The following is a 25,052-nucleotide window of genomic DNA, read 5'->3' on the forward strand; positions in this document are numbered from 1 at the left end:
GCCACTCTGCCCCCCATAGCAGGCAATGCATAATGTTGAGTCAGTATTTGGTGGACTTTGGGCTACAAAGTATTTTAATTTCTGGCCAAACCTACACACACTGTCCTCTCCCTCTCTCACACACACTCCCCCCCACCCCACCTTCTCGCCCCTCCAGATAGACCGCTAAAGATGCAGTCACTACAGTTCACAGAAAATAATGCTTGAGAAGATATATCGACGTGATAACATGCAGCACCAAATTCAAGCACTGGAATGGAAATACATTCTGTCCTGATATCGCAGATTGTCACAGTTACCCTGTTTTTGCAATCCTTAGTAATATGTAAATATATATATAGTATTATTTAAGGGAAATAATTAGATTCTGGTTAAGAGAAAGCTTCTTGCAGAAGCTGTTTGCAAGAACTAGCAAACGGCAGACGTGAGGTCCCCAAATTGCAACACTATCTGGGCTTTGGGTTGCTTGATTGACAGGCAGTTAGCAAACAACCTGGAAAATCCGTGCACGCTCACACGGGAAAAGGCCTTCACATTCGCGTCATATGGTCAGCGGGGACCAGGCGCCTATAAAAACCAATGCTCTGTGTGCCTCGCGGTCTCTGTCTAATGGTGGTCATCCGGCTGGCCTCGCTGACAACCCAACGCACTGGGGCCCCAACCGCTCACAGGGCAACATAAGGGGACGCTCACCGTATAGACGATCAGCCCCGAAAAGGGAATGTAATGCAAAGAACGGAATGTTATGTATCAGGACACATGGGAAAAATGTAACCAAAGATGTTGTATTTGTACCAAATACTATATTTACAAATAAATATATATTTTCAAGAAAATAGGTGGACAGGACTATTGTACAAGTCAGGTTGGTTTAAATTCTTTTATACTAATGTAGTATTGTGCTGCTAATTGTTACAGTAATGTGTGGTCATTAAATTTGATCCTAGCCGGCACGGACACGATGGGCCGAATGGCCTCTTTCTGTGCTGTATAATTCTGTGATTGTTGTATCCTTAAATTGTTGTGTTTCTTGTATGCAAGGTAGCCTAGGGTTGGTAGGTCTTAATAAAGAACTGCTGTGTTTACCAATTGTATCCTCGAGTCTCTGCAAAAGTCTAAGACAAGAAAAGGAATCAATGACTTAAAGAATAGCTGTCGACATTGGAGTTCCGGCAGTGCGGACAGACCCTGATTCGACATCCCAGTTACCGGGCATTGGAGTTAACCAGAAATACCTGTGAGTGACTAATTCTGAATCGGTTGAGACACCTTTGAGCAGGGACTCACACTGATAGGTTTAGAAAAGAGCAGAGGCCACTTAGTGTCTAAGCGTTACTAAAATTCGCAACTACAACAAGAAGTGATAACTGTTTCAAGATGTCAAAAAGACATGCCAAGCACCAAATCACTACAAGATTTTTTTGGGGAAAAGCTTCATAAATTGGTGAAATTAATATTAGGCTCAGAGTGTACCACACTGGGAAATGTTACGAGTGCCTGAAACTGGCAGGTTGAGATGATCAAATCTTCATAAGATCACAAAATTGGTTTGGATGAAGAAGTCCCTACAGCCCATCTGATCTCATCTCTCCAGAATACCCACCCTTCCTGCCCTCACTGTCCTATGGTGTCCTTGCCTCAACAACTCTTGTTTCAGTCGCTAATTGCCAACTGAGTAAAGACAACAACAACAACATTTGTGTATATAGCGCCTTTCACATCAGGAGGACGTCCTAAGGTGCTGGACAGAGTTTCAGAACCAAGCTGGGGGGCGGGGTAGGGTAGGATGGAGGGCAGGGGGGCAAGCAGGGAGATCAAAAGCACGGTTGAAGAGGAGGATCTTGAGATGAGTCTTGAAGGAGGAGAGGGAGGGGGTGAGGCAGAGGGATTGTGGGATGGAGTTCCAGAGGGTGGGGGCAGAGTGGCAGAAGGCCCACCGGCCAACAGTGGGGCAAGTGAGGCGGGGGATGTGAAGCAGGCTGGAGCCTGCTGAGCGGAGAGAGCGAACAGGCTGATAAAGGGTTAGGGGATCGGAGAGGTAGGGGGGAAGCAAGACCATGGAGGGTTTTGAAGGTGAAGACCAGCATCTTGAATTGTATCCTCTGTGCAATGGGAAGCCAATGGAGTCGGTGAGGATGGGGTTGATAGGGTCATGGAGCCTGGTGCAGGAGAGGACACGGGCTGCAGAGTTCTGGATGATCTGCAACCTATGGAGGGAGGAGTTGGGGAGGCAGATAAGCAGGGAGTTTACATAGTCAAGCCTGGATGTAATGAAAGCATGGATGAGGGTTTCAGCGGCCTGCGGTGAGAGACAGTGGCAGAGCCGGGCGATGTTGCGGAGGTGGGGGAAGGCAGAGCAGGTTATGGCACAGATGTGGGGAAGAAAGGATAGTTGAGGGTCAAACAAGATGCCAAGGTCCCGGACTGGCTTAGTAAGGTGGAGTGTGCATCGTGGATGGTGATGCTGTCAGCGCCTGAGGTGAGGAGGCGCTGACCGGAGCCAATCAGGACAGCCTCAGTCTTGTTGACGTTCAACTGAAGAAAGTTAGCTCTCATCCAGGACTTGATGTCTGATAGACATTCTGTCAGTAGAGCAGTGGTCGTGGAGTCAAGGGTGGAGGCAGAGAGGTAGAGTTGGGCCACCACATGAGACGGTGCGGAGGCTAGAGGAGAAACCATTTGTGGAGATGAAGTGGAGGGGGTGTGAGAGGTACGATCTGAACCAGTCAAGAACAGAGCCGTGAAGGTTGAGGTGAGAGGAGAAGTGATAGATGAGGATAGAGTGTCTTCAAATCCTTCCACTCCTCTGCATCCCCCTACCTCTCTGACCTCTCTCCTCAAAACAGTACTCGTTGCCTTCGATCCTCTCGGTATGGCCTTCTCCTTGTACCCCGAGTCCTCCGCTCCACCCTCGGCAGCCGTGCCTTCAGCCACTATGCCCTGAGGCTCTGGAACTCCCTTCCTCACTCCCTTCACCTCATCCCCTCTCTTCCTATTTTCAGGTCTCAGCTGAAGACCTCTCTTTTCGACCGCACCTTTGGTCAACTTCCTCGGCCCTGGGATCCGTTACTGTGAAGCGCTCTGAGACGCCGTGCAGTGTGGAGGGCGCTATATAAATCCAAGTTGTTGTTGTTGAGTGGTTGACGGTATCGAAGGCAGCAGAAAGGTCCACCTGGTCGAAAAACTTTCTGTTGTCCTGAAATTGCCCTCGTCAGTCTATTATTTGAGTTGGGTGTACAAAAATTCTCTTCCCAGTCCCCTTTATTGTGGTGTTGTAAATGTAATTACTGAAAGAAAGGACATTTTTATATAGAGTTATTGTAAGGTACCTCATAGGTAATTACTATTAAGTGAAGTGACTTATTGTAAGCAAACACAGCAGCCATTTGAATGCTAAAAGTCTCACAAACAGTTTGGTGGTGAACGACCAAAGAAACACGAAGAGAAGTTCCCTTCTGTTTTCAAATACAATAGAAAACCATGTATTTTCATATCCTACTATCAGCATCAGACATCGATCCAAAAGTCAGGTTGGGCTGTGTTGTGAGGAAATGTTTTTCAGTTGCGTGCATGCACTTGAGGTATCCAAGAACATGATTTTGAAACAGCTTTGTGATGCGGAGAGATCAAATTCAAATAATAATAATAAAAATGATTTTTTTTGTATTTGATATAGTACCTGTGACTCTAAATATCATGAGATGCTTCACAAGGCCTGTCAAGAATAGTGACTATGTATCTTTAGGCAAACTCGACAGCCATTTTACCCACGAAGCCCCCTTTCCCCCAGCAAAGGTTTCTCAAATAAAAGAATGAAGTTGATTTTTTTTATTAGGTGTTTGAAAGCAGTTCTTAATTTTACAAAGATGCACAGAGATGGTATGGCCCAATTGGAACCATTAAGTAGGTGATATTGTATTTGATTTGCAAACAAATCCACCTTGCAACCTCAGTGCAACCTCAGTGAATCCCCTGCTGTTCTTACGGGCAATTCAGAAATATTTAAAGTTATAAAAATAATCTCGATGTTCCCAGTGAGGATTCAGCAGCTCAGCTTTGCAATTAGACCCCAAATCAATAAGAGGATCAAATGCCCACATATTAATATTTATGCAGTAGAGTTACTTTATCTTGTCATCTATATTGCTATAAACAAACATTTGTGCTGCATTAGCGGTGTGTTTTTCACATTTGCCAAAATCTTTGGCAGCTAGCTGGAGCTGCTCTGAGTTAAATACATTGCAGATTGGATTCAAATGGAAAAAAAGGGTGATCCTAACCCCAGGCTTTCACATGAGGGAGAGGGGAATGGAAGGGTAGGAGAGAGAATAAGCAATGGATGAAAACTCGTGTGGGGTACAAAGTATGGGTGCACATCTGGTTACCTGACTTGCTCGGGCAGTCGTGCAGACATGGTTCAGGTCTGCATTGCCCTTTTGACAATTTGGGGTTTAGAAGAGTTTGGGAGGGATTGGGGCTTGTCTGCGGGGACAACCCTTGTTCCCAAAGTGGAACGTATTTGGTCTAATTTGGTTAATGGGGGTGAGTTACAAGATCCACCTTGTAATAACGTATGGGTAGAGTGGGATGATATAAGTCTGAACTTACAATTAAACTCAGGACATTTTCAATGTATAGCACGGAAACAGGCCACGCAGCCAAACTAGTCGATGCTGGGACAAGTTGGGCTGAGTGGCCTGTTTCCATGCTGTACCGCATTTGTAAATGTCCTAAGTCCAATTTCTTCAAAGTAATTGCAAGTTCAGACTTATATCAACTCACCCTACCCATATTTTGATTTAAATTTGAACAGACACAGCCCTGAAGCCTCTTGGTACAGAGCCAGCTATTCATGCTACAGTTTGTGAGCTGCAACTCCCAATTTTTTCTTTTCTGTTCTATTTTATGCTGAGTTCTGGGGAACCTACACTTAATAATGTAAGTGCATAAGAGAATATGGAGCAAGAAGGGGGCAGGCTTCCAGCCTTTCTGTCTCACTCTCTGAGTCAATTCCTCATCCCGTTTAAGGTCTGTCTCAAGACCTACCTCTTTGTCCGCACTTTCGGTCATCTTTCCCCTCCCACGCCCCACTTGGGAGCTAGTATTTTTAAGAATTTTAGGACATCCTTCTGATGTGAAAGGTGCTATCTAAATTCACATTTGTGTTGTATTAATATATGGATATTTCTGAGCAAATGCCCTGAGGGTAATTGAGCGAAGACCTCAGGATATTAAACAAACATTACAATCAACATTATCAATCTTGAGTTGTATTCCACAAACAGCATTTAAATAATCTCAACAGGGTCAGAACACTCGATAGAAGTATGCCAATGCACACACTGGGATCCCTAAGCCTTGGCACTTGCTATCCTGTGCCAAATATTCTCCAGAATCAGGTAAGCAGAGGATGTTCTCCAACAAGAGAGCACGCATTCCATTCCAAACACAGAAATTTCCATATGTAAGTGATATACATACAGTAGTTGGAACTCTCAATCTGATTTGGATCCTCCTCAGGCTGATGATGGGTGGACCAAAGATAAATCCTTTCTTTAGGCAGTGACTCACACCTGGAATTACGTTTACAGGCGCCAGAACCTCACCCAAAAGCTTGTTCTTAATGTGTGAATCAAGTCAGAGAGTGCCAGTGTCCGTTCTCCTTATCCCTTACCTGATAATAATAATTCTTGCATTTGATGTGCTGAAATGTCTCAAAGCGCTTCACAGAATATGCTATAAAGTGAATTGTCTGTATATTTTGTGGGTGAAACGCAATTGCGCGCCGCAGTGCCCCACAAACAGATGTGACAGCCCTTACTTCCTAATTATCTCTTTTTAAACACAACTGATTCAAATTTGTGATCTTCTGAAGCATCTTTACAGCTTTTTGCATGAAGTCTTTGGATTCATGTTTAACTGACTGGGTTTTAATTTTAACATTGTGTCCCTTTGCTTTTGGATTCTCTAGGAGAGGGAAGTCAATTTCTATCTCCCTTGTCAATTCCCTTTATTATTTGCGTCAATCATCCCTTAGCTCTGAAGAACATAATCCAAGTTTAACCAGTTTCTTATCCTATAACTCATAAGTAACATCATGTTGAATCATTGCTGACCAGTATAGCCTTCCTAAGGTGTAGTAGATAAAACATTACAATTCTCCAGATAAGATTGAACCAGTGCTTCTATATACAGTACTACAACAATAACAAATTACAATTTGTATAGGCGTCACGTTGGGAGAATGTCCCAAAGTGCTGACAGTTTTCAGTAACTGCTTTTGATGTCGGAATTTGTAAATCTGTTATCAATGTACTAATTGATCTCATTAACTGATATGTTAATCTAATTAATTTACCCATGTTCAAGTATTCACATAACTTTCAAGTCCTGAATCCTCCAGTACATTTTGTTACAATCATTTCAAAGAACCCAGCACCTCAGGAACTATCAAGTTTTAACAATAAGATAACTTGCATTTACATAACACCTTTCATGTAAAATAAATATCTAAAGCACTTTACAATTTGAAATGAGGAGAATCATTCTAGGTGATAGCAGCATCTCAGCTGTGCTATTAGCATTCCATGAACAACAAGAGGGGAGCTAAAATATTTGAAATTTGGAATAGAAAATGCAAATCAAGGTTACCAAAAGAAAATACTCTTCAAAGCTTTGAAATAACATTTGCCAGGGTGGTCCCTTTACATCCACCTCAACCACGGAAGTCAGCCGGAGCCTAAATTTAATAGGACAATCAATGAATACAAATGCAAAATTTAAATGTCTTCAACCATGCAATAGTAATGATGGACCATGAAAGGTGAAAGAACTGACATAATCACTGAAAACCCTGGTACCTAAGTACATCTCCCAGATGCTCACACTGCACTCCTCTACCCTCCCCTTTCACTCAGCCGGCTTGGGCCTTCTGACGTCCCTCGACCTCTACACTCCACCTTCGGTGACCATGCTTTTAGCCACTCTGTCCAACCCTTTCGAAGTCCCTGCCTCAATTCTTTTGCCTTGTTCCCCTCTTTGTCCGTCTTCAGATCGCACCTGAAGACGTTCTTTCTTCGATCAGCTCTTTTACCTCTTTATAGCTCTTTAGCCATCCCTTTGTTTGCCTGGTGTGTGAAGGCAGATTTTGTGTTCGTGTTTTTCTACAGGTCATGAAATTGTCTGTGGAAATGCTGCAATTTACTTTGGCCATTAGAATTTTATATTGAGCTGGTTTGCCAGATTATGGATTTTTGTGCAATATTCACAAAAACGGTTGTCGGCAGATGGCCTTTTGGCTTTTCTTTGTCTTTTGTTGAAAGATGAGTCAGTACATCTGGATAGTGAACAGTTTTATTGCTTATAGGATTCAAGATATATTTGTCCTGCTTCCTAAGGTGCTAAATATTGATCTTTGCAGTGTTGCACTGGTTGGTTATATTAGCTGTGTGAACAGCAAATATTACAGAGCCTGCTGTGAGGGAACCAACATTTTCTTAAGCGTTCGTAAATTATTATACCATTGGGCCTCTTATGCACGACAGGAGGAAAGATGCCTTTGTCTCATTAATCTTCTGTCCTATTTCAGAAAGATAAGGACACAGCTTTGAGAAAAAAAATTCTTATTGCATCATAAAACAGCAATGGATACACACAGTAAAGTCGTGCTGCCAGTGAACCTCGGCCATTACTCTGTCTCTCTGAGAAAAGCCGCTCATTTCAAGCATGGTTGCAAGGAGTTAATGCATACATTTAATGTATCATACGAGACAATATCAACCAATCACAAGAACAGTCTACGTTGACCTTTAGTGTAGCGTGAAATATTTATTGACTTTGCAAAGTAATGTCAAAGTGAAAATCATGAAAATGTATGAATAATCAACATTCTGCATAAAAACTGTTTAATCTTCTTATTCTGGTAGGTCAATTAAGCGTATAAAAGTTTTCTCATTATTATTTTGTTTTGAATTTCTCAGATAAATATAAGTTCATAATTTTTCCTCCAGTAAAGGAAGGTTACAAAAGAGGTGCCTCTGTTGTCTTAATGTCATAACCCTAATGTCAATTCAGCATTTTTTGACAATGTTTTAGTCTCCAACAATATAAACCACTCAGTCATATAGATTGATTTAACAATTGATGGGGCACCATTAACTGCAATGTATTCTATGATATTTTCTCCTAATTTTCTCCTTTTTTCATGAAGGTGCTAGCTCTTGCCTACAAATACAGTTCAATCCTGTGAAGCGTCTTGAAAGGATTTGACAACATGATTAAGTGTTATGTCAAATGCAAGAATTATTATTAATCACATAAATATTAACAGTTCTCTGATATCTTGTTTTAAGTGGTCAATCTTCATTCAGTCTGAACAATGATTGTCAGTGAGATATTGAATCACAGCAGCCATCCCATTTGAGCGCCAACTTATTGTCCTTCAACATCCAATCTGCACTGTTCAGCAGGTATTAGACAGTGGCAAACAACAACAACAAATTACCCTTGTATAGCACCCTTCACGTCGGAAAGATGTCCCAGGGCGCTGGACAGTCAGGGGTTTTTGGGCCCGAGCTGAGAGTTAGGGTCAGGAGGCGTGGAGGGCAAGGGTGGAGGTGGGAGGGTGGCCCAAGGCACGGTTGAAAGAGGCAAGAAAGGGAGTGAGGTGGAGAGATTGCGGGATAGTGTTCCAGAGGGTTGGAAAGATGCTCAATGCCCAACTGCCAATGGTGGGCGAGAAGTGCGGGGGAGCTGAAGCAGGCCAATGTCCACCAAGCGGAAGGAATCAATAAGCTGATATAGGGTTAGGAAGTCGGTGTAGGAACCTGTCATAACTTTTCTCCTCCATATCACAGGAAGATAAGAGCCAAATGTAATGCTCTCCCAGCTGAGACCTGGAGGCCTGTAGTGTACTGGTTAGAGCTCTTGCCTTGCAAGTGAGACGACCTGAGTTTGATTCCCAGGCGGGGTGAAACCTTAGGCAAGTTTCCTTACTCCTCATGTCTCTGTTCACCTAACAGTAAGAAGGAACCCGGTTGTTAGTTGAATTGGCGTATCGTTTTCCAGGGGGAATAATCCCTTCAAATTAATCGAATAAATAAAAATAAAATAATAATAATTTGGTCACTCAATCTACAACTGTTTGTGGGACATTGCTGTGTGCACTTGGTTGACGCGTTTTACCCATAAAATATACAGTCAATTCAATTTACAGTATATTTTTGTGAAGGGCTTTGAGACGTCTCAACAATGTGATAAGGCACTATATGAAATGTAAGGATTATTATTATTATCTAATGCTGAGTTAATCTGTGTCATCATTGGAGGGAAGAAGGTGGCCAAGTGGAAGTGCTGATAGCAAGCATCATTCTTCTAACAACTGCACCTTTTACCTTAGAAAGTGCTCCCTTCAGCTTTGGTTCCACTCATGCTGGACATTATTATTGTGCATTCTTTTCACAGTAATATGATTTCCTACCAGTAAATATCTCTGGTTGATGCTTTTACAGCAGAGAAAGAAGCTTTAATAATCTTACACAACGCAAGGAAAAAGAAAAATTATGAGGTCTGTTTTGTATTCTAGATACAGCATCCTTTCACTTGATAAATACAAATGTTATGTTAAAAAATGCTGGAAATCTACAATAAGTGGATTGCCATCTGAAAGAGAAAATAAGTTAACGTTTCAGATACGACACATCTTCAAAACATTATGAGCAGTTGTCTAAAGATGGCCAAGAGCTGTTTACAATGGTCATAAAAATAAGAGCTCAATCTCTTCCTGGAATAAAATACAAATGTGTTCTACTTTGGTGGGTGCTCAAGTTCAAGGTCAGAGGAAGTGGCAAGAGAAAGGCATTTTTGCTGACCTCTTGATAAGAAAGTCAATGTTCTTGCCTATCGTAGAACAAATTATCAAAGCATAATTAAGTAGACATAAAAGGGGATCTGTAATGTATGAATGCAGAGAACATCTCACTGAAAGCCCTATAGGGAACATTGGAACTTCCCACCGATTCAAAATTAGAGATGTTATAATAATAATAATAATCCTTGCATTTGATATAGCGCTTTTCACGTCGGGAGGACGTCCCAAAGCGCTTCACAGAACACACTGTAAAGTGAATTGACTGTATATTTGTGGGCGAACGCGGCAACCAATTGTGCACAGAGGTGTCCCACAAACAGTCGTGGCTTGAAAATGACCAATTTATTATTGTTTTGGAGGGATTATTATTTTTAGGCAAATGAGGCAGAAAATTTGCACCCATTAGTGTCCTTAAACAGCAGTGAAGTAAAATGATGAATTTTATCTGGGGACTTGATGGCAAAGCCATCAGGGGAAACTCCCTTCTCTTTTTCAGTAGTGCCAATGGAATCGTAACATCTATCTGAAAAGGCAGACAGAACCTCAGTGTAATGTTTCATCTGAAGGATGACAGCTCTGATAAGCACTGCAATGGAGTACCAGCCTAGACTATGAGCTCAAAGTGTCAATTTGGGGCTTGAACCAACAATCTCCCGATGTCCTTGCTAATAATACTCTGGATAAAATTGATCATCTGTTTCACACCTGCTCATGAGACATTGTTGTGTACAAAATAACTGTCATGTCTGTCTGCAAAATGCAGTCGTTGCACCATACAATACATCCTGCGAGGAGCTTTAAGACATTTCTATGACATTGTAAGATGCTATATTGTGGAGTCCTGTAGCTCAGTGGTTAGAGCACTCGCCTCGCAAGCGAGAGACCTGGTTTTGATTCCCAGCAGGGCGAAACCTTAAGCAAGTTTAAAACAGAAACAGAAATCGCTGGGAACACTCAGCAGGTCAGGCAGCATCTATGGAGAAAGGAAAGTGAGTCAACGTTTCGGGTCCACAACCCTTTGTGAGAACTGGGGCAGGTTAGGAGGGAGAGGCTTTAAAGGGCTAACAGAGAAGGGGGAGGCAGGACAAGGAAGACAAAGGAGAAAATGGGGTAGAGGACAGGGGATGATGGGTTAAAGCGGTGTTCATGATGCAAAACAAAGTGGGGGATTGCAACAAAGTGGGGGAATAGAGGTGTTAATACTGCAAAACAAAGGGGGGAACAATTGCAACAAAATAGGCAGACCAGAGAGTGAGTAGGGTAAAATTGGTCACTTAATGCATGACTGTTTGTGGCTCACTTCTGTGCGCAATTGGCTGCCGCGTTTCTCCCACAAAATATAGTCAATTCACTTTGACTGTGAATACAGCGATAAGGTGCTGTATCAAATGCAAGGATCATTTATATCAAATGCAAGGATTATTTAAATAGCATTGGGATTTTCTTAATAATTGAGGAGGAAAAATATTATTTAAATTGATGTATGTTTTGTTTGGGGGAAAAAGCCTAGATAAATTATGGAGTAAAAAGAATCCTATTCCTGTCCTTTTGAATGTGCTATGTATATGTATAAATAGACATAATTATCTCACAAAACTACTTCACTAAAAATAAACTAGAAAGGGTTTTCCCATATGGTACTAAACATTTAGCTCCAGGTGGTATTTCAACCTCACAAGAGACACAACGTTTGTTCCGTTCACTGTTCACATGAATCTCCCAGGGAATCAACACTCCACATTTCTTGAGCTCTCATTATGTGTAACGTCTTTTGTAACCCGAGCGTACAAGACAGATGTCACTCTTTATTTCCTGATCCTCGACTAGGAATTCAACCCAGTCTATTTGAAAGCAGTAGCCACTTGCCCACAAATACACAGTTGCTGCACCTGCTTTAGTGCGATAAAATATCGTGAAATGTTTTGAGATGTGCTGACGTGCCTATCTTAAAGCGCTCTGAGAAGTCACCCGGCGTGGAGGGCGCTATATAAATCCAAGTTGTTGTTGTGAAAAGGCGCTATACAACAACTTGCGTTTATACAGCGGCCGTCACTTGGGGTAGCATCTCGGAGCGTTACATCAAACGCAAACCATCATTTTTATTATAAACTCCCCTCTCTTTTCGGGTCGTGCCAGCATACCTTCACCTGGACAGAAGGACAGGAACCTCGAGCTTCACGTTTCATCTGAAGGACGGCACCTCCGCACAACGCAGCGTCGCTCCCGCCAGCATCGCGCCGCTGCCAGAGTGCCAGCCCGGAAACCCGCGGGCTCTCAAAACGTCGACCAACACAATTCAAACGATCAGTTAATAACAATAATCATCCTTGCGTTTGATACAGCCCCTTATCGCATCTTCGAGACGTCCGAATTTACTGCAAAGCCAACGGACCGTACGATTTGTGGGCCGAACGCGGCAGCCAATCGCGCCCACGAACAGCGTCCCACAAACAGTTAGGTCTAGCTTGTGACAAAATTGGGCAACGCTTTTTGTTTAAAAAAAAAAGAAAACTCGTCGAGTGTTTTGAGTGATGTGCACGTTACCCCTTGTAATGGTCAGTCAGGTCAAGGGTTGCCAGAAGTCGACCAACCACCCGCCTAAAAGTAGCCCAATATCACGCGTTGCCTGTTGTGTTGCGGGGAGCAGAGTGGACAATTTAGGTCATTGCCTTCGAATTCAAGATCCTCATCCTCGCCTACAAGGCCATTCACGGCCTCGCTCCCTCCTACCTCTCTGATCTACTATCCCCCTACCTACCCGCCTGTACCCTCCGTTCCTCTGGCTCCGGTCTCCTCCACATCCCCCGCCCCAACCGCCCTACCATCGGTGGCCGGGCCTTCAGCCTCTCAGCCCCGAGGCTCTGGAACTCTATCCCCCAGTGCCTTCGCCGCCTCCTCCCTTTCCTCCTTCAAGGCCGGTCTCAAGACCTTTCTCTTTGACCGAGCCTTCAGCTCCCCTCTCGACTCTCTACCCCCTCCTCACTCCCTCCCCCCTCCCTCACCCTGACCATTCCCCCTCCTCGCTCCCTCCTTCCCTCCCCTCACCCTCACCATTTCCCCCCAATGCTCGGGTCCTGACCCAACTGTCAACGCCTTGGGACGTCCTCCCGACGTGAAAGGCGCTCAATAAATGGAATCTTGTTGTTGTTGTTGAGACCGCGTAAAGGAAAGATCTTCGACTCTCTACCCCCTCCTCGCTCCCTCGCTCCCCTCCTCGCTCCCTCCCTTCCCTCTCCTCCTCGCTCCCTCCCTTCCCTCCCCTCCTCGCTCCCTCCTCGCTCCCTCCCCTCCCCCCCCCCCCCCCCCCCCCCCCCCCCCCCCCCCCCCCCCCCCCCCCCCCCCCCCCCCCCCCCCCCCCCTCGCTCCCTCCCTCCCCCCCCCCCCACCCCCCCAATGCTCGGGTCCCGACCCAAACTGTCCAGCGCCTTGGGACGTCCTCCCGACGTGAAAGACGCTCTGTAAATGAAATCTTGCTGTTTGTTGTTGTTGTTGTTGTTGTTCTGGGGACGGACGGGACTTCTTGTTAAGTTTGAATGAAAACTGTCACAATTAGGCAGCCGCCCATAACCGTTTCTTCACGCGCAGTAACAGTACAAACCCGCCCAATTGGGCGTGAAAACCGCCCAAATCTGGCAACATCTGCCATCAACCCTGTCGAAGGAGCAAAGCAACGGTCCTCCGCCTTCCCGTCGTGCCTTGCACCCCCCCCCCTCCCACTCCCTCCCTCCTGCAGGTTGCCGTGAATGAGTTGCGCGTGCGCATTGGGACCGGGAGGGCGGGTGCGTGCGTGCGTGCGTGATCATTCCCTTCCTCTCGCGAAGGGAGCCGTTCGGTTTGCGTGTTTACGTAAATCCATGCGTGCGTGCGTGCGTACGTACGTCGGAGGAGGAGGAGGAGAGAGAGCGCGCGAGTCGAGGCGAGCGCAGCACGTGAAGGAGGCGCAGGCTCGAGCCGGCGGCGTGTGTGAGGAGCGCGAGAGAGCGGCCCGGGCCCAGCCTGAGGCCCGAGTAACCACCATCTCCCCGAGAGCGTCAGAGACAGCACCAGACAGACAGCCGGACAGAGCCAGACAGCCATGCCGTCGGTCACGCTGCCAGCCAAGGAGAACGCGCTCTTCAAGCGGATCCTGGTGAGTGTCAGGTCTCGGGGAGGGCCGGGCGGCCAGGGAGAGGGACAGAGAGAGCTCTTACCTGGTACAAGCTACAACCCCCTCCCCTCTCCCTCCCCCCCGCAAATCTCCCGAACTCCCCCTACAGTTAGGCCCCGACCCCGGGCTCGGCTTCACCACACCCCGATCCCAACTAGTCCCCCCCCCTCCCCCCCACTCGAGGTCTACAGCTGTAGGCCCCGGGCTCAACCTCGGCCTTGGCTTCACTTCACACCCCAGACCCTCGCGCGCTTACACCGGTGGTGGTGGTGCTGGGGGTGGGTGGAGGGGTTGGGGTGTAAAAGTGTGGCTCGGCGGCGGCTTGTGAGTGAGTGAGTGAGCGGCCTCCCCTCCCCCCTCTCTTCTCACTCACACGCCGTGTCCCGCCCCTCTCTCCCGCACACATACACACACGCGCGCCGCCACTAACCAAGGCCGCAGCCTCGGCTTCTCCGGCCCTTTCCTGCGGCCGATGGGACGTGCCCTCACGCACACCCCCCACCCCCCCCCCCCGCCGCCCCTTGCGCCTCGGCGTCTCTCCGAGCGGGGCCCCTGGGACCGGGGAGGCTCTGGTTTCAACGGCCGCGGGTGGGAGAGAGGGGGAGAGGGAGGAGTTATATGGGGGCGGGGGGGTCAGGCCGCTTCCTCTGCAAGGCCGGGTCGCCAACACGTGAAAGGCCGGGAGCTGAGCTGCCGGAGCCCGCGGGGGCTTTGTTACTTGCAACAGCTTCACAAAAGCCTTCGCTCCTCTCACTCTCACCCCCACCCCCTTCCCCCCCCCCCCGTCTCCGGGCCCCGACACTGATTGCACTGCGCTTTGTTGCACTCGTTATTTTATACAAGTGTGTGTGTGTGTGCGTGTGTGTGCTGTGTTTTTTTCGCTTCTCTTTCTCTCTCTCCCTCTCTCCCCCCCTCTCTCTCTCTCCTCCTCTCTCTCTCTCTCCCCTCTCTCTCTCTCCCTCTCTCCCCTCTCTCTCTCTCCCTCTCTCCCCCTCTCTCTCTCTCCCTCTCTCCCCCTCTCTCTCTCTCTCTCTCTCTCCCTCCACCCTTCAGAAATATATTTTTTTCTTTCGCCCACAAGACGTAATCCGAGCGCGGATGAGAAACGTCGGGGTCTTCGTTGCAGTTGAAAAGAGTTTTTTTTTAAAGCACACACACACACAGAGAGAGAGAGAGAGAGAGAGAGAAAAAGAAAGAGAGTGGCTGCAGGATAAGTCACGTACACTTAGGCAATAGGCCTGAGTCACGACAATGTTCATTTTGGATTCAAATCTGTACATTTTTTTTAAAAGAAAAAGTCGTTCTGCCTATAGAAAAGATCAGATCTCGTCTTTCGGGTGGTGGTGAGGGAAAGGCAGAAACAGGTTCAGAAATTCACTTCCAAGGTTGAAAGAAAACCGGAGGAAAAATTTGTAGGCTGGACCGAATGCCTGACGTGAATGGCAAGTCAATGAGTCTGTGGAAAAGAAAAAATAATTCGAGGTCTGTGATTCTTAATCCGAATTGAAATGGCTGTGCGAGTCCCTTTTCAACGCTTGTTTTTTTAAAAAAAAAGTCCAAAATCTTAGCCGAAAACGTTCCCTCACCTTCCCTTCTTCTCCACCCACATTCATCAGATGCTGATTGATCTCGGGCACGCTTGCATTTTCTGTGTTTAGGTACTACAGTTAAATCTTGAGGAATGTTATCAAACTGTATTAACCTCACTGTACGATGATGAAGAATACACTTGTATTCATTCAAAGGATAATTTTTTGTACAATTGTACTGATTCGCAGAATCGTGTTGCATATTAGTTAATTGGTAGTAATTTGATATTTCCCAAACTGTCCATATAGTCTTAGCACAAAGCACTACATCCTTTTTGCTACACATTTAGGTTAAAACGTTTGAGGAGAAGAAACATGTGGTTGGTTATGTTATAGTCTGCTATTGACAGTCAACAGTAGTTGAAATTTAAAGAATGATGTTTTGTACTTTGATGGTAGGGTTGTGGGAACTCAAGGAACTGACCTGAATATGAGAAATGAATACAGTGCGTTGGACAATCTTAAATCTACTAATTTTAGGATTGACATTTCTCTACTTTGTCAGCTGGCAGTCTTTGATATTTGGCGACAGTTGTCATGTTTTTATTGCAGAAGTCATGCAATTACAATTTGGAAAAAATATCTTTGTAGAATGCAAATACCTGTAAAGTGATTTTTGTTCTGAAAACTAGCTTGAAGAACAATTGAACTCTGAGGAAACAAATTGATATCTTCACAGAAAAGTAATACTATACCGTGGTAAATATTTACATGTGTAATGTTCTGCACATTGTTTTAAAGTGACGTTTCAAAGTGTTGCTTCTTGATAAGTAGGGGTTGGTGCTCCATGTACTCAGAAAGAAGTTATTCAGCCAATGTTGATTCTTTGGTGGTGATAGCGTAGAGTAACACAACTACAAGTGGTTCACTAGGTACTTGTTGTGCTGTTGCGGCATTTTTTCACTGTTTGATTTCTAAACGGCATTTCTGCGGTAATGATTTTAGTATAAGGGTAATAATCTGTGTGTTTTATCAGTATGAAGTACTGATTTGTTTTATGCTCCTTGTCCAGCTACTCACATGGTCTCTGACTTGCAGGGTTGAAGGTATAGTGTAGAATCCTAATACATTTTATTGATCAGAGGTTGTAATAGTGCAAACTTGGATAGTGATTAATGCCTTTCTTGAAGTAATATTGTACATAAACGACTTGCACTTATATAGCGTCCTTCATACAGTGTAGCTCAACAGTTGTAGAGCCTGACTCAGGCAGAACTTAAAAAGGGGGAGGGAGGGAGCATGGCGGAGGGATTGAGGGAAAATGTTCCACCGTTTTGGGGGCTAGTGGCTGAAAGCACGGCCTCCAATGGTGGAGTGGAGGGTGCAAGGGACATGTAGGAGGCCAGTGCCAGTCGAGCGGAGGTGCCAGGTGGTGGATTGGGAAGTGAGGAGGTCGGAGAGATAGGGAGGTGCCGGGGGTGAATGGATTTGAATGAGGATGAACGAGTATGAGGATCTTGAAATTCATCCGTTTAGTGAAGGGGAGCCAATGGGCGCTATTCAAATGGAAATACTGACTGCTCTACCCTCTATCTTCTTTAAACTATTATATTAGCTTTATAAAATGCATAGATCTATTTGCAACATTCCCTTAACAGAATTCCCTTAACAGTATTCACAGTGCGCTGCCAAAGTATAACTGGCCTTTTTGTTCCTAGGAGGAGGTAATTCAATATTCTTGGTTACCACCTCAAATGGCCAGGATGAGTTCAGATATTCACCATGTGGGGAAATGTGTCACAGATTTCATTGGTAGTGTTGGTGTACTGCACCAACAAAACCAGTTATGCTTAAATTAGTTTAGTTACTGTGTGTGTGTGTCTTTTGGTAAAAAGATTTGTTTTTTAAAATAAATTTTATTGGAATTCCTTTCCTGAATTCTCTGTGCTGTTGCATTGACAGGTGCCACTTGAATCATTCTGTGATGTCAGTGTGTTAAAGGGACTATATTTGTCGATGCAGTGGAGAACCAATTATCTCCATTATTTGCGGCAGGCCTCGGTGTGGCAATTGGACATTCTTAATTTTGTTCTGCTTCACTCTTGTACTTTCTCTTTCTAACATTGTGCTGTACAAAAGTATGAATGTCTAAATACCAACAGCAAAAAATCAATTTGTATGAATGCTTGAAGTTACGCTTGAATTTACCAGGTTGTATGGCTAAATTGTGTCCCTAGTAACCTCACATGTGAGGAACAACTGAATTTTGTTTGAAGTTATCTCGCAACACTGGGGTGAATTCTACATTAGTGCCCAATATAAATAAGCGGAAGTGTGGATAGCCACAATTTTTCTGTACTTACTTTCACCTCTCTTACCTTCTAGGTATCTATTCATGATGGCGTATAGTTCAGCCGACATTCAATACTCACTAGTACCCCAGTGGGTATTATTCTTGTGAGTCCAGACATTGCCAACGGGCTGTGATCCCTGGATGAAAATAAATGTATTCCTTTCCTTAATGAGAAATTAGGTTAAATGCGTTTTGAAATCCCCCCACCCAACTTTTATTATATACTTTTATTCTATATATAGAATAATATATAGTACTTTTGAATACATAGTTGTGCCCAAACCAGACATGAAAAACCACGAGCCACCATCAGCGGGTTTCTGATGTTTCTGGAGATCCATCACAATGCTTACAAGTATCCAAACCTGATGGATTTCCACGTGTGTATGCAACCACGCCCTGTTTACCTAATCCTGGAGAGCGTTAGACATGGATTGCTGAAAGCCAAGGCTGGAGATCCCAGTGTTGGGATTTTGATTGAGTTTAACTAGCTAAACTGCATACCTTGAACTTTATCTAACAAGCTTCTTATCTTAGGGTTGACTTGATTCTAACATTCCGCTGTCAAGCACATCATCTTTTGACCAACCCAACCCCAAGGAGATCCTGCTTACAACCTCCTTCTCCCAAAGAGGGAGTGGATTTAGTGCCAATTTGCAGACTATTGATTTAGTCCTGTAAAACGGCATTGAAAGATGCTAATCCGCTATCCAAAACTTCAACACTTGCTGTCAAAAAACTAGAATCAGGGCACTGCGATATTTGTAGTTCATGGCAGCCATCTTTGTAGACTGTGGTTGCTTGAGCCTCCACATTGTTTTAGGTTGCGCTGCCTGGAATTGCCTGTCTATTGGGATTCCTGGTATCCGAATCAGCTGGACCTAAAACAAGTGGGCCTGTATCTTGAAATAGTTTTACTGATGGTGTTAGGTATGGATCCTGGTTTGGGGCCTTTCAAAGCTGCTTTATCGGGTAACTACTTAACTAAATTAATCTCTTGTAAAGTAGACCTTGGAAATTCATTCACAGAGTCGAAAACCATGGCCCTGGTAACCAAGGGGCATCTGGTGACATTTTCTAGCTAGAGTTAGGTGCTTTCACTGTTCTGAACCTGGTGGGGAAGAGCATTCCAAAACATATTTTAAACCTTGTTCTTTAATTAAGGAATGGATTATTTTTAGGATTAGCACAATTGTAACCCATAGGTGATGGGCATTGTAGTTGAGGTAAATCCTGATGTTACACAGTGTTCACATCTGCAATTTTCAACGGGGGTCTATGAGCAACATTGGGAAGTCCGGGTGATTTGCACTTTCTCTTTTCCCTCCCACTCTCACGCCAAAGGTCCTAAGGCCAATTTGGCACCCTTTTCTGTCACCCGGGGTTGAGACACAGACTGAAGGTCAAAACTTTGAGGTCTGTACGTCTTTTTCACACTGGGCAGGGAATTACAAATATTATGAGAACTTCTGCTGACATTCAGCAGAATTTTAAAAAAATCTTTTAAGCATTTATTTATTCATTTCAGGAAGAAATCTAGGAATACATTTTCCAAATATTTTCTTTAATCTCCCCTTCCCAAAATGCACATATTCTGAGCTGATCATTGGGTACTCGCTGTACTGCTCTACTTGTATGCAATCATATCTGTAACATTAGAGTAGGTAATCTTTGCGGCTTTCATGATTGTAAATGGAAATTATAGAATAAGAATTACTGATGTTTATAAAGTTCAGTTGGTGGAATTGATTTACAGTTTTGTTCAGTGGGAAATTAAATTCCCCAACGCAAAGTTCCAGCGGTACAGCTTTGGGTTGACGTCTTGTGCAGTTGAAAGTTTCTCCCATTGGATTTGATATGAGATAGCAGTTTATAATTAGATTGTGGATATCTGTTAACTCTCACTCTTAATGGTTTGCTCAAGATGGTTGTGAAGGTAAGGATTTATATGCGCCACTCTTCAGCTGTTTCAGGCTTAATAGAAAAGTTTACTTTTCCGGATTTTTTTTAAAAGCACAAAATATAGAGGTTGAAAATCATGAAGCAAATTGCATAGCACAGATCTTGTAAATCTCAGCTACTTCACAGACACGTGAGTTATGTTGGCCCTTATTGCAGTTTATTTTCTGTCATTTGACAGTACTTTTTTTTATTCTAACATGAATATTTGCACTAAGAAGTGAAGATTGCTACCATTCTCCTGTCTTTGGAGGAAGCGCACTCTATAAATACAAGTTGTTGTAAGTGATGACTGGATGAATAAAATACTGCTTTCGTTTAGAGATCAGTGGCTCAATTGTTTTGCTAGGTTTATGTAATCTATTGCTATCCTCCTTGGGAAATAAAGGTTGTCTCCCTGGGGCTGAGCTGGTTCCAATGTGACAACAACTTGAATTTATATAGTCTGGGAGCGCTTAACAGTGGGGAAGCCTGATGCTGAGCTGGGAGAAGTGGGGAGATGACCTTAAGCATGGTGGAAGAGGAAGATCTTCAGGTGTGATCTGAAAATGGGAAAGGAGTGGGCAAAGTGGATAGATTGAGGGAGAGAGTTTTAAAGTTTTGTAGTGTAGTGGATGAAAGCATGGCCGCCGATGGTGCAGCGAAGAGGACGAGGAGCAAGCAGGAGGTTGAAGCCCAGCCAAGCGAGGGTGACGTGCTTGGGGAAGTGAGTTAATCCTCATAGTCATTTCTATGGATTTACATTTTCATTTAATGATACCAACATCAGCACATTACCAAAATTTTAGTTTAGCTCAAAATCTCAAGTTTGAAAGGACAAAATTTGTCAATGTACTTTTGTTATCACAGTGGAAATGGGCATAGTGTGAACCTTCTAGGATCCTAGTGAGGAAGAAATGTGTGCAGGTGTGCAAAAAAAATTCACACCCAGCATTGCCGTTTATTGAAATCCTAGTTCTATTACTGCATTCACCAGGAGGAGCTGCATTAAATTGGCAAATGATAAAACAACTGGAAGAAAAGAACAAGAAGCTGAGGGAAAGGCAGGAGAAGGGAGTTGGATACCATTGACGATAGTTTCATCATAATAGTAAATATCTATAAAGTATTGTTGCAAAGACACATGAAATGCAACCTTGTTTTGTCTTTCCAACTTCCATGTTTTAGAATAATGGAATTTAGCATTGGTGGTTATTCCATCAAGGGATGGGATTTTAATTTCCAAACCAAAATCTGCTTGTGTGATAATTGAATGGTCTGTTAACTTCCAGAGTAGGACTGTTTGTGATTGTTTTGAATATTGTATGTTCTAGTTTCAAGAATAAAATTCTTGGTACCATTATGATTCATGGTAAACGTACCGCTTTATGTACTGAGCCTTGTGATTCAGAAAAAGTCCAGGTTTGATCCCTTTGGACTCAGTTAATTGATCTCAGCTAGTATGGCGGGGATCATTTCATTTCGCCTCAGGCAAAGAAAGGATTTCTTGGAGACTGGAAGCTCATAGACGAGGCTGACACTGTTCCAGTGCTCGGGTAGCACTGTATTGTTGTAGGTGCTGTCGTTCAGATGAGACAATAAACCAAGGTCTTGCCTGCATGTTCATTTGGACATGATAGATCCCATGGAACTATTAGAAAAAAGAAGGGAGTTTCTCCTGGTATCCTGGACAACAATCCTCCAAATAAAATTGGTCATCCATTTCGTGGCTATTTGTGGGACATTGCTTTTCACAGAATTGGCTGTTGTGTTCACCTACAAAATACCCTGGTGACTATCCAGATGACCTTCCGATGTGAATGGGATGATTATTTGAGTACTGTGCTACCAGATCGATAAGAAAATAAAACTGATAGATATTTAACACTTAATTAACTTTTCTGGTGACCTTTAATGTTTTTGGTATTGCAGAATTTTCTTCCTACTTTCAAGAAATTCTACAGTCAAATTATCTTACGAATTTCAGCACAAGAATACGTGTGGAGTTTATTTTTAGAGGAACTGAAACTGTACCCAGAGCACTCTGTATGATGGCATTTGGTTAATATATATTTTAGTTCACCAAAAAAAACCCATGTGCTTCTTGTTACCTGTACATTATCAGATTTTAAAACATCATAATGGCTTATTTTTGTTCAAATGATTTATCGCTTCCTTCCTTAATTTCCACCCCCCCCCCCAACATGTTGGTCCACTATCTCAAATTGATTGAGGGCATTGCTATGTGGAGCTTTGAGAAGTTGATATTCTGCACTATTTGAGTCTGATGGTCCAGTACTCATCGTAAAATTCATCAGGCAAGAATGAAAGGTTTGAAAATGTTGAGGCTGAAATTAAAATGCTCAGCGCTGTTTGACTATGCTGTCAATGGAAATATTCGTACGAAGGACTATCCAAAGGGATTTTAGTAATTTTACTGGTCAGCAAGTTCAAAATAGACACCATTTGCTCTATTTTTAAAGTTCCAGACAAAAATTTGAAATGATTTACTGACACCTCATTTTAGTTTTCCTCCTTCCTGACGCACTCAAAAGTTAAGGTGGCAAAATTGAGCTGTGAAGTGTAATTATAAATCTTTTTTGGTAATCTTAATTTCTGGATGGAAACGTGAAATGTATGCATTGGTTTGGTTTCCAACCATGTTAGGGCAATCAGTATAAAATACCTTGTTAAAATGTTTGTAAATCCTATTTTCTCTCAGTAATATTGGTTTTGAAAATAAACTGTAGAATCCTTTGAATCCAGATGCAAAAACGCAAGTGATATTGAATAACGTTTTTTTTCCAAATGCGAGCCACGCGTTTGAAGTTGCTCAATTCTGTGGTATCTTATGATGGATCACTAATGATGATGCTGTCCTGAGTTCCTTTTACCATCGACCACATTTGCCTATATGGACATCATCTGCCTTCATTTTATTTTTTAATCAATTATATGCGGTAAAATGCTGTGAGATTTATTTTTATGTGCGTGTAAATACAATACTGAAATTGCTGTAATATTTTGTAAATCTGTGAATTAAATTTGAGTTGCTGGGTTCCTGCAACATGGAAGTTCAATTTTAAATCATTTTTCAGACGTTTTAAAGAATTGTTTATTTGCAATGCACATTTTGTAACTGGTTGTTTCTGACCAGTATTTGATTTTTTAAAAAAATATATGATTTTTAACTGTTTGAATTTGAAGCGTCATGGTTGCAGCTTTATAATTTCTTTTAAAAAGCTGGTCTCACAGTAAACTAACCGTGGCTTTTTGCATGGAAGTGGTATACTTCAACAGCAGGTTGTAAAATGCTTGCACAAGCATCATCTTGCATATGTGGGCAGAATGTGTTCACTTGTCTGTTGGATTAGTCGCATATCCGCTGTCATTGATCTACTGAATTTACCCTAAATCCAGTGGACAAATGATAATTTGAATACATCTCAGTTTCCTCTTCTAGTTTTTTTTAGTCCAATACCTTATGATGTACATAGAACAATTAGACCACAGTTAAACTTTTTTTATAAAAAAATGATTTAACCATAGAGAAGGATTGCAAAGCAACTGTTGCTTTGTGTTCATTTAATCCATTTCCATGCTGTGTAGAATTTCTAAATTAATTACTTTCCTCAACGAGCAAAACAAAAAGTGCTAATTTGGGCTTCGAGCGGGTTGTAAAACTGCCTTTGTTACTTTAGCTTCTTTTGTTGGGTCATGGGTATTATTGTGTAATGACTCATACCTGACAAGATGCAATCTTTTAGATTTTAATTTAGTTGTTTTTATAAAAAAACATGACTGATTTAAATTCTGTGCTATTACAACTACCTGGTGGTCTTTCCGTGTGGGTAGCTTTGAAACCATTACTGCAGTACAAACCTATCTGTAGATGGGTCACACACTTCAATACCACTGTGGGTGAACAGGACCTGTAATCCACAGTTTTGTGCCCATTATACTGTTCTTTGAAGAAGGGTAAAGTGATTGTCAGATAATAGTGTCTACAAACGCAAACTGGTAACAGTGATCCTCAACTCCAGAAGGGTTTTGCACCAATTTTTATTAATCAGATTTTTTAGAATTATAGCTTGTGTCAAATATGAGCAATTTTGTACTTTGCACTCTACCCACTTGGAATAAAGTTGAGCCTATCAAGCTAATTCAAACTTCTATTCCATTAATTACCTTAAGTGATGGGTTTGACCATTGATTGGACCTTTATGGTAAACTTCCTTATTGATCTGATGAAAAAGATCCCTTTTGATATAGCGCCTTTCACATTGGGAGGATGTCTCAAAGCAATTCACTGGATTTTGTTGTAAAGTGTTGTGACTATTTTTAGCTAATTGCAGCAAACTGATTTACACACAGCAGTGTCCCGTAAACAACCAAGTGAGTGCCCAATTTCATTTGGGGGATTATGGCCAGGACATCGGGAGAAATTACCTCTCTCTGCCTTCCCTCCTCCATGCTCGGGCCTCGACTGTTCAGTGCTTTGGGACGTCCTCCCGACTAGAAAGGCGCTCTATGAATATAATGTTGTTGTTGTTGAATAATGCCATGGGATCTTTAACATCCACCTGAACAGGCAGATGGGACCTTAGTTTTTAATGTCTCATCTGAAGGACAGCATTCCAACAAAGCAGCATTTCCTAGTTTCTTAGCTGTTATCAGACACGGCAGAAATTGATGGATTATGATTGACTACAATGCTTCTTTGCCAGTGTGAGAGAAGTTGGTCAGGATTTGTGTTGTAGTACAATATTCAGTAATTATAATTCCTGATGGAAAGTGTGTATATGTGGTTGTCTGATGGGGCTTGGCTGACAGTTGGATTAGGTTGCTGATGTCTTCCATAGACAAATAACCTGATATAATTTGCTGTATGGCTCACCACTTGAGCTAAGAATCAGAACAACTACCTCGGCATGAACTGGCAAATTCAAAACGGAAGAGGGGAAATCAATTAATGTTATTAACTACTTAGAACATTGTAATCTTGAGTTTTCTCGCACAAAGATTTGTTGTATTGCTATTATTAATGCTATCAAACATAAGTCAGTAAGAATCACAGGTATGCACTCTGCATTGGTCCTCCAGTGTCCTACATTACATCAAAAAGTAAGAGCAAAATTGATGTCTCACCACTTGGTATTATTCTTATTGCTGGGGATGTCTGCAGTTATGTTAAACTGTATAAAACTAATTACGAGA

General features: G+C 43.1%; 1 protein-coding gene across 1 annotated transcript in view; it reads left to right on the forward strand.

Annotated features, from left to right (window-relative positions):
- Positions 1-13,749: 13,749 nt before the first annotated feature.
- Positions 13,750-25,052, forward strand: part of naa15a (N-alpha-acetyltransferase 15, NatA auxiliary subunit a) — a 40,543-nt gene continuing 29,240 nt past the window's right edge. Inside the window, exon 1 of the mRNA XM_007897681.2 lies at positions 13,750-13,997. Coding sequence (XP_007895872.1) covers positions 13,944-13,997 — 54 coding nt within the window. The 5' untranslated portion in view covers positions 13,750-13,943. The remainder of the gene's footprint in view (positions 13,998-25,052) is intronic.

This window comes from Callorhinchus milii, unplaced genomic scaffold (assembly GCF_018977255.1).
Source record: "Callorhinchus milii isolate IMCB2004 unplaced genomic scaffold, IMCB_Cmil_1.0 Scaffold1, whole genome shotgun sequence".
NCBI classification, from domain to species: Eukaryota; Metazoa; Chordata; class Chondrichthyes; order Chimaeriformes; family Callorhinchidae; genus Callorhinchus; species Callorhinchus milii.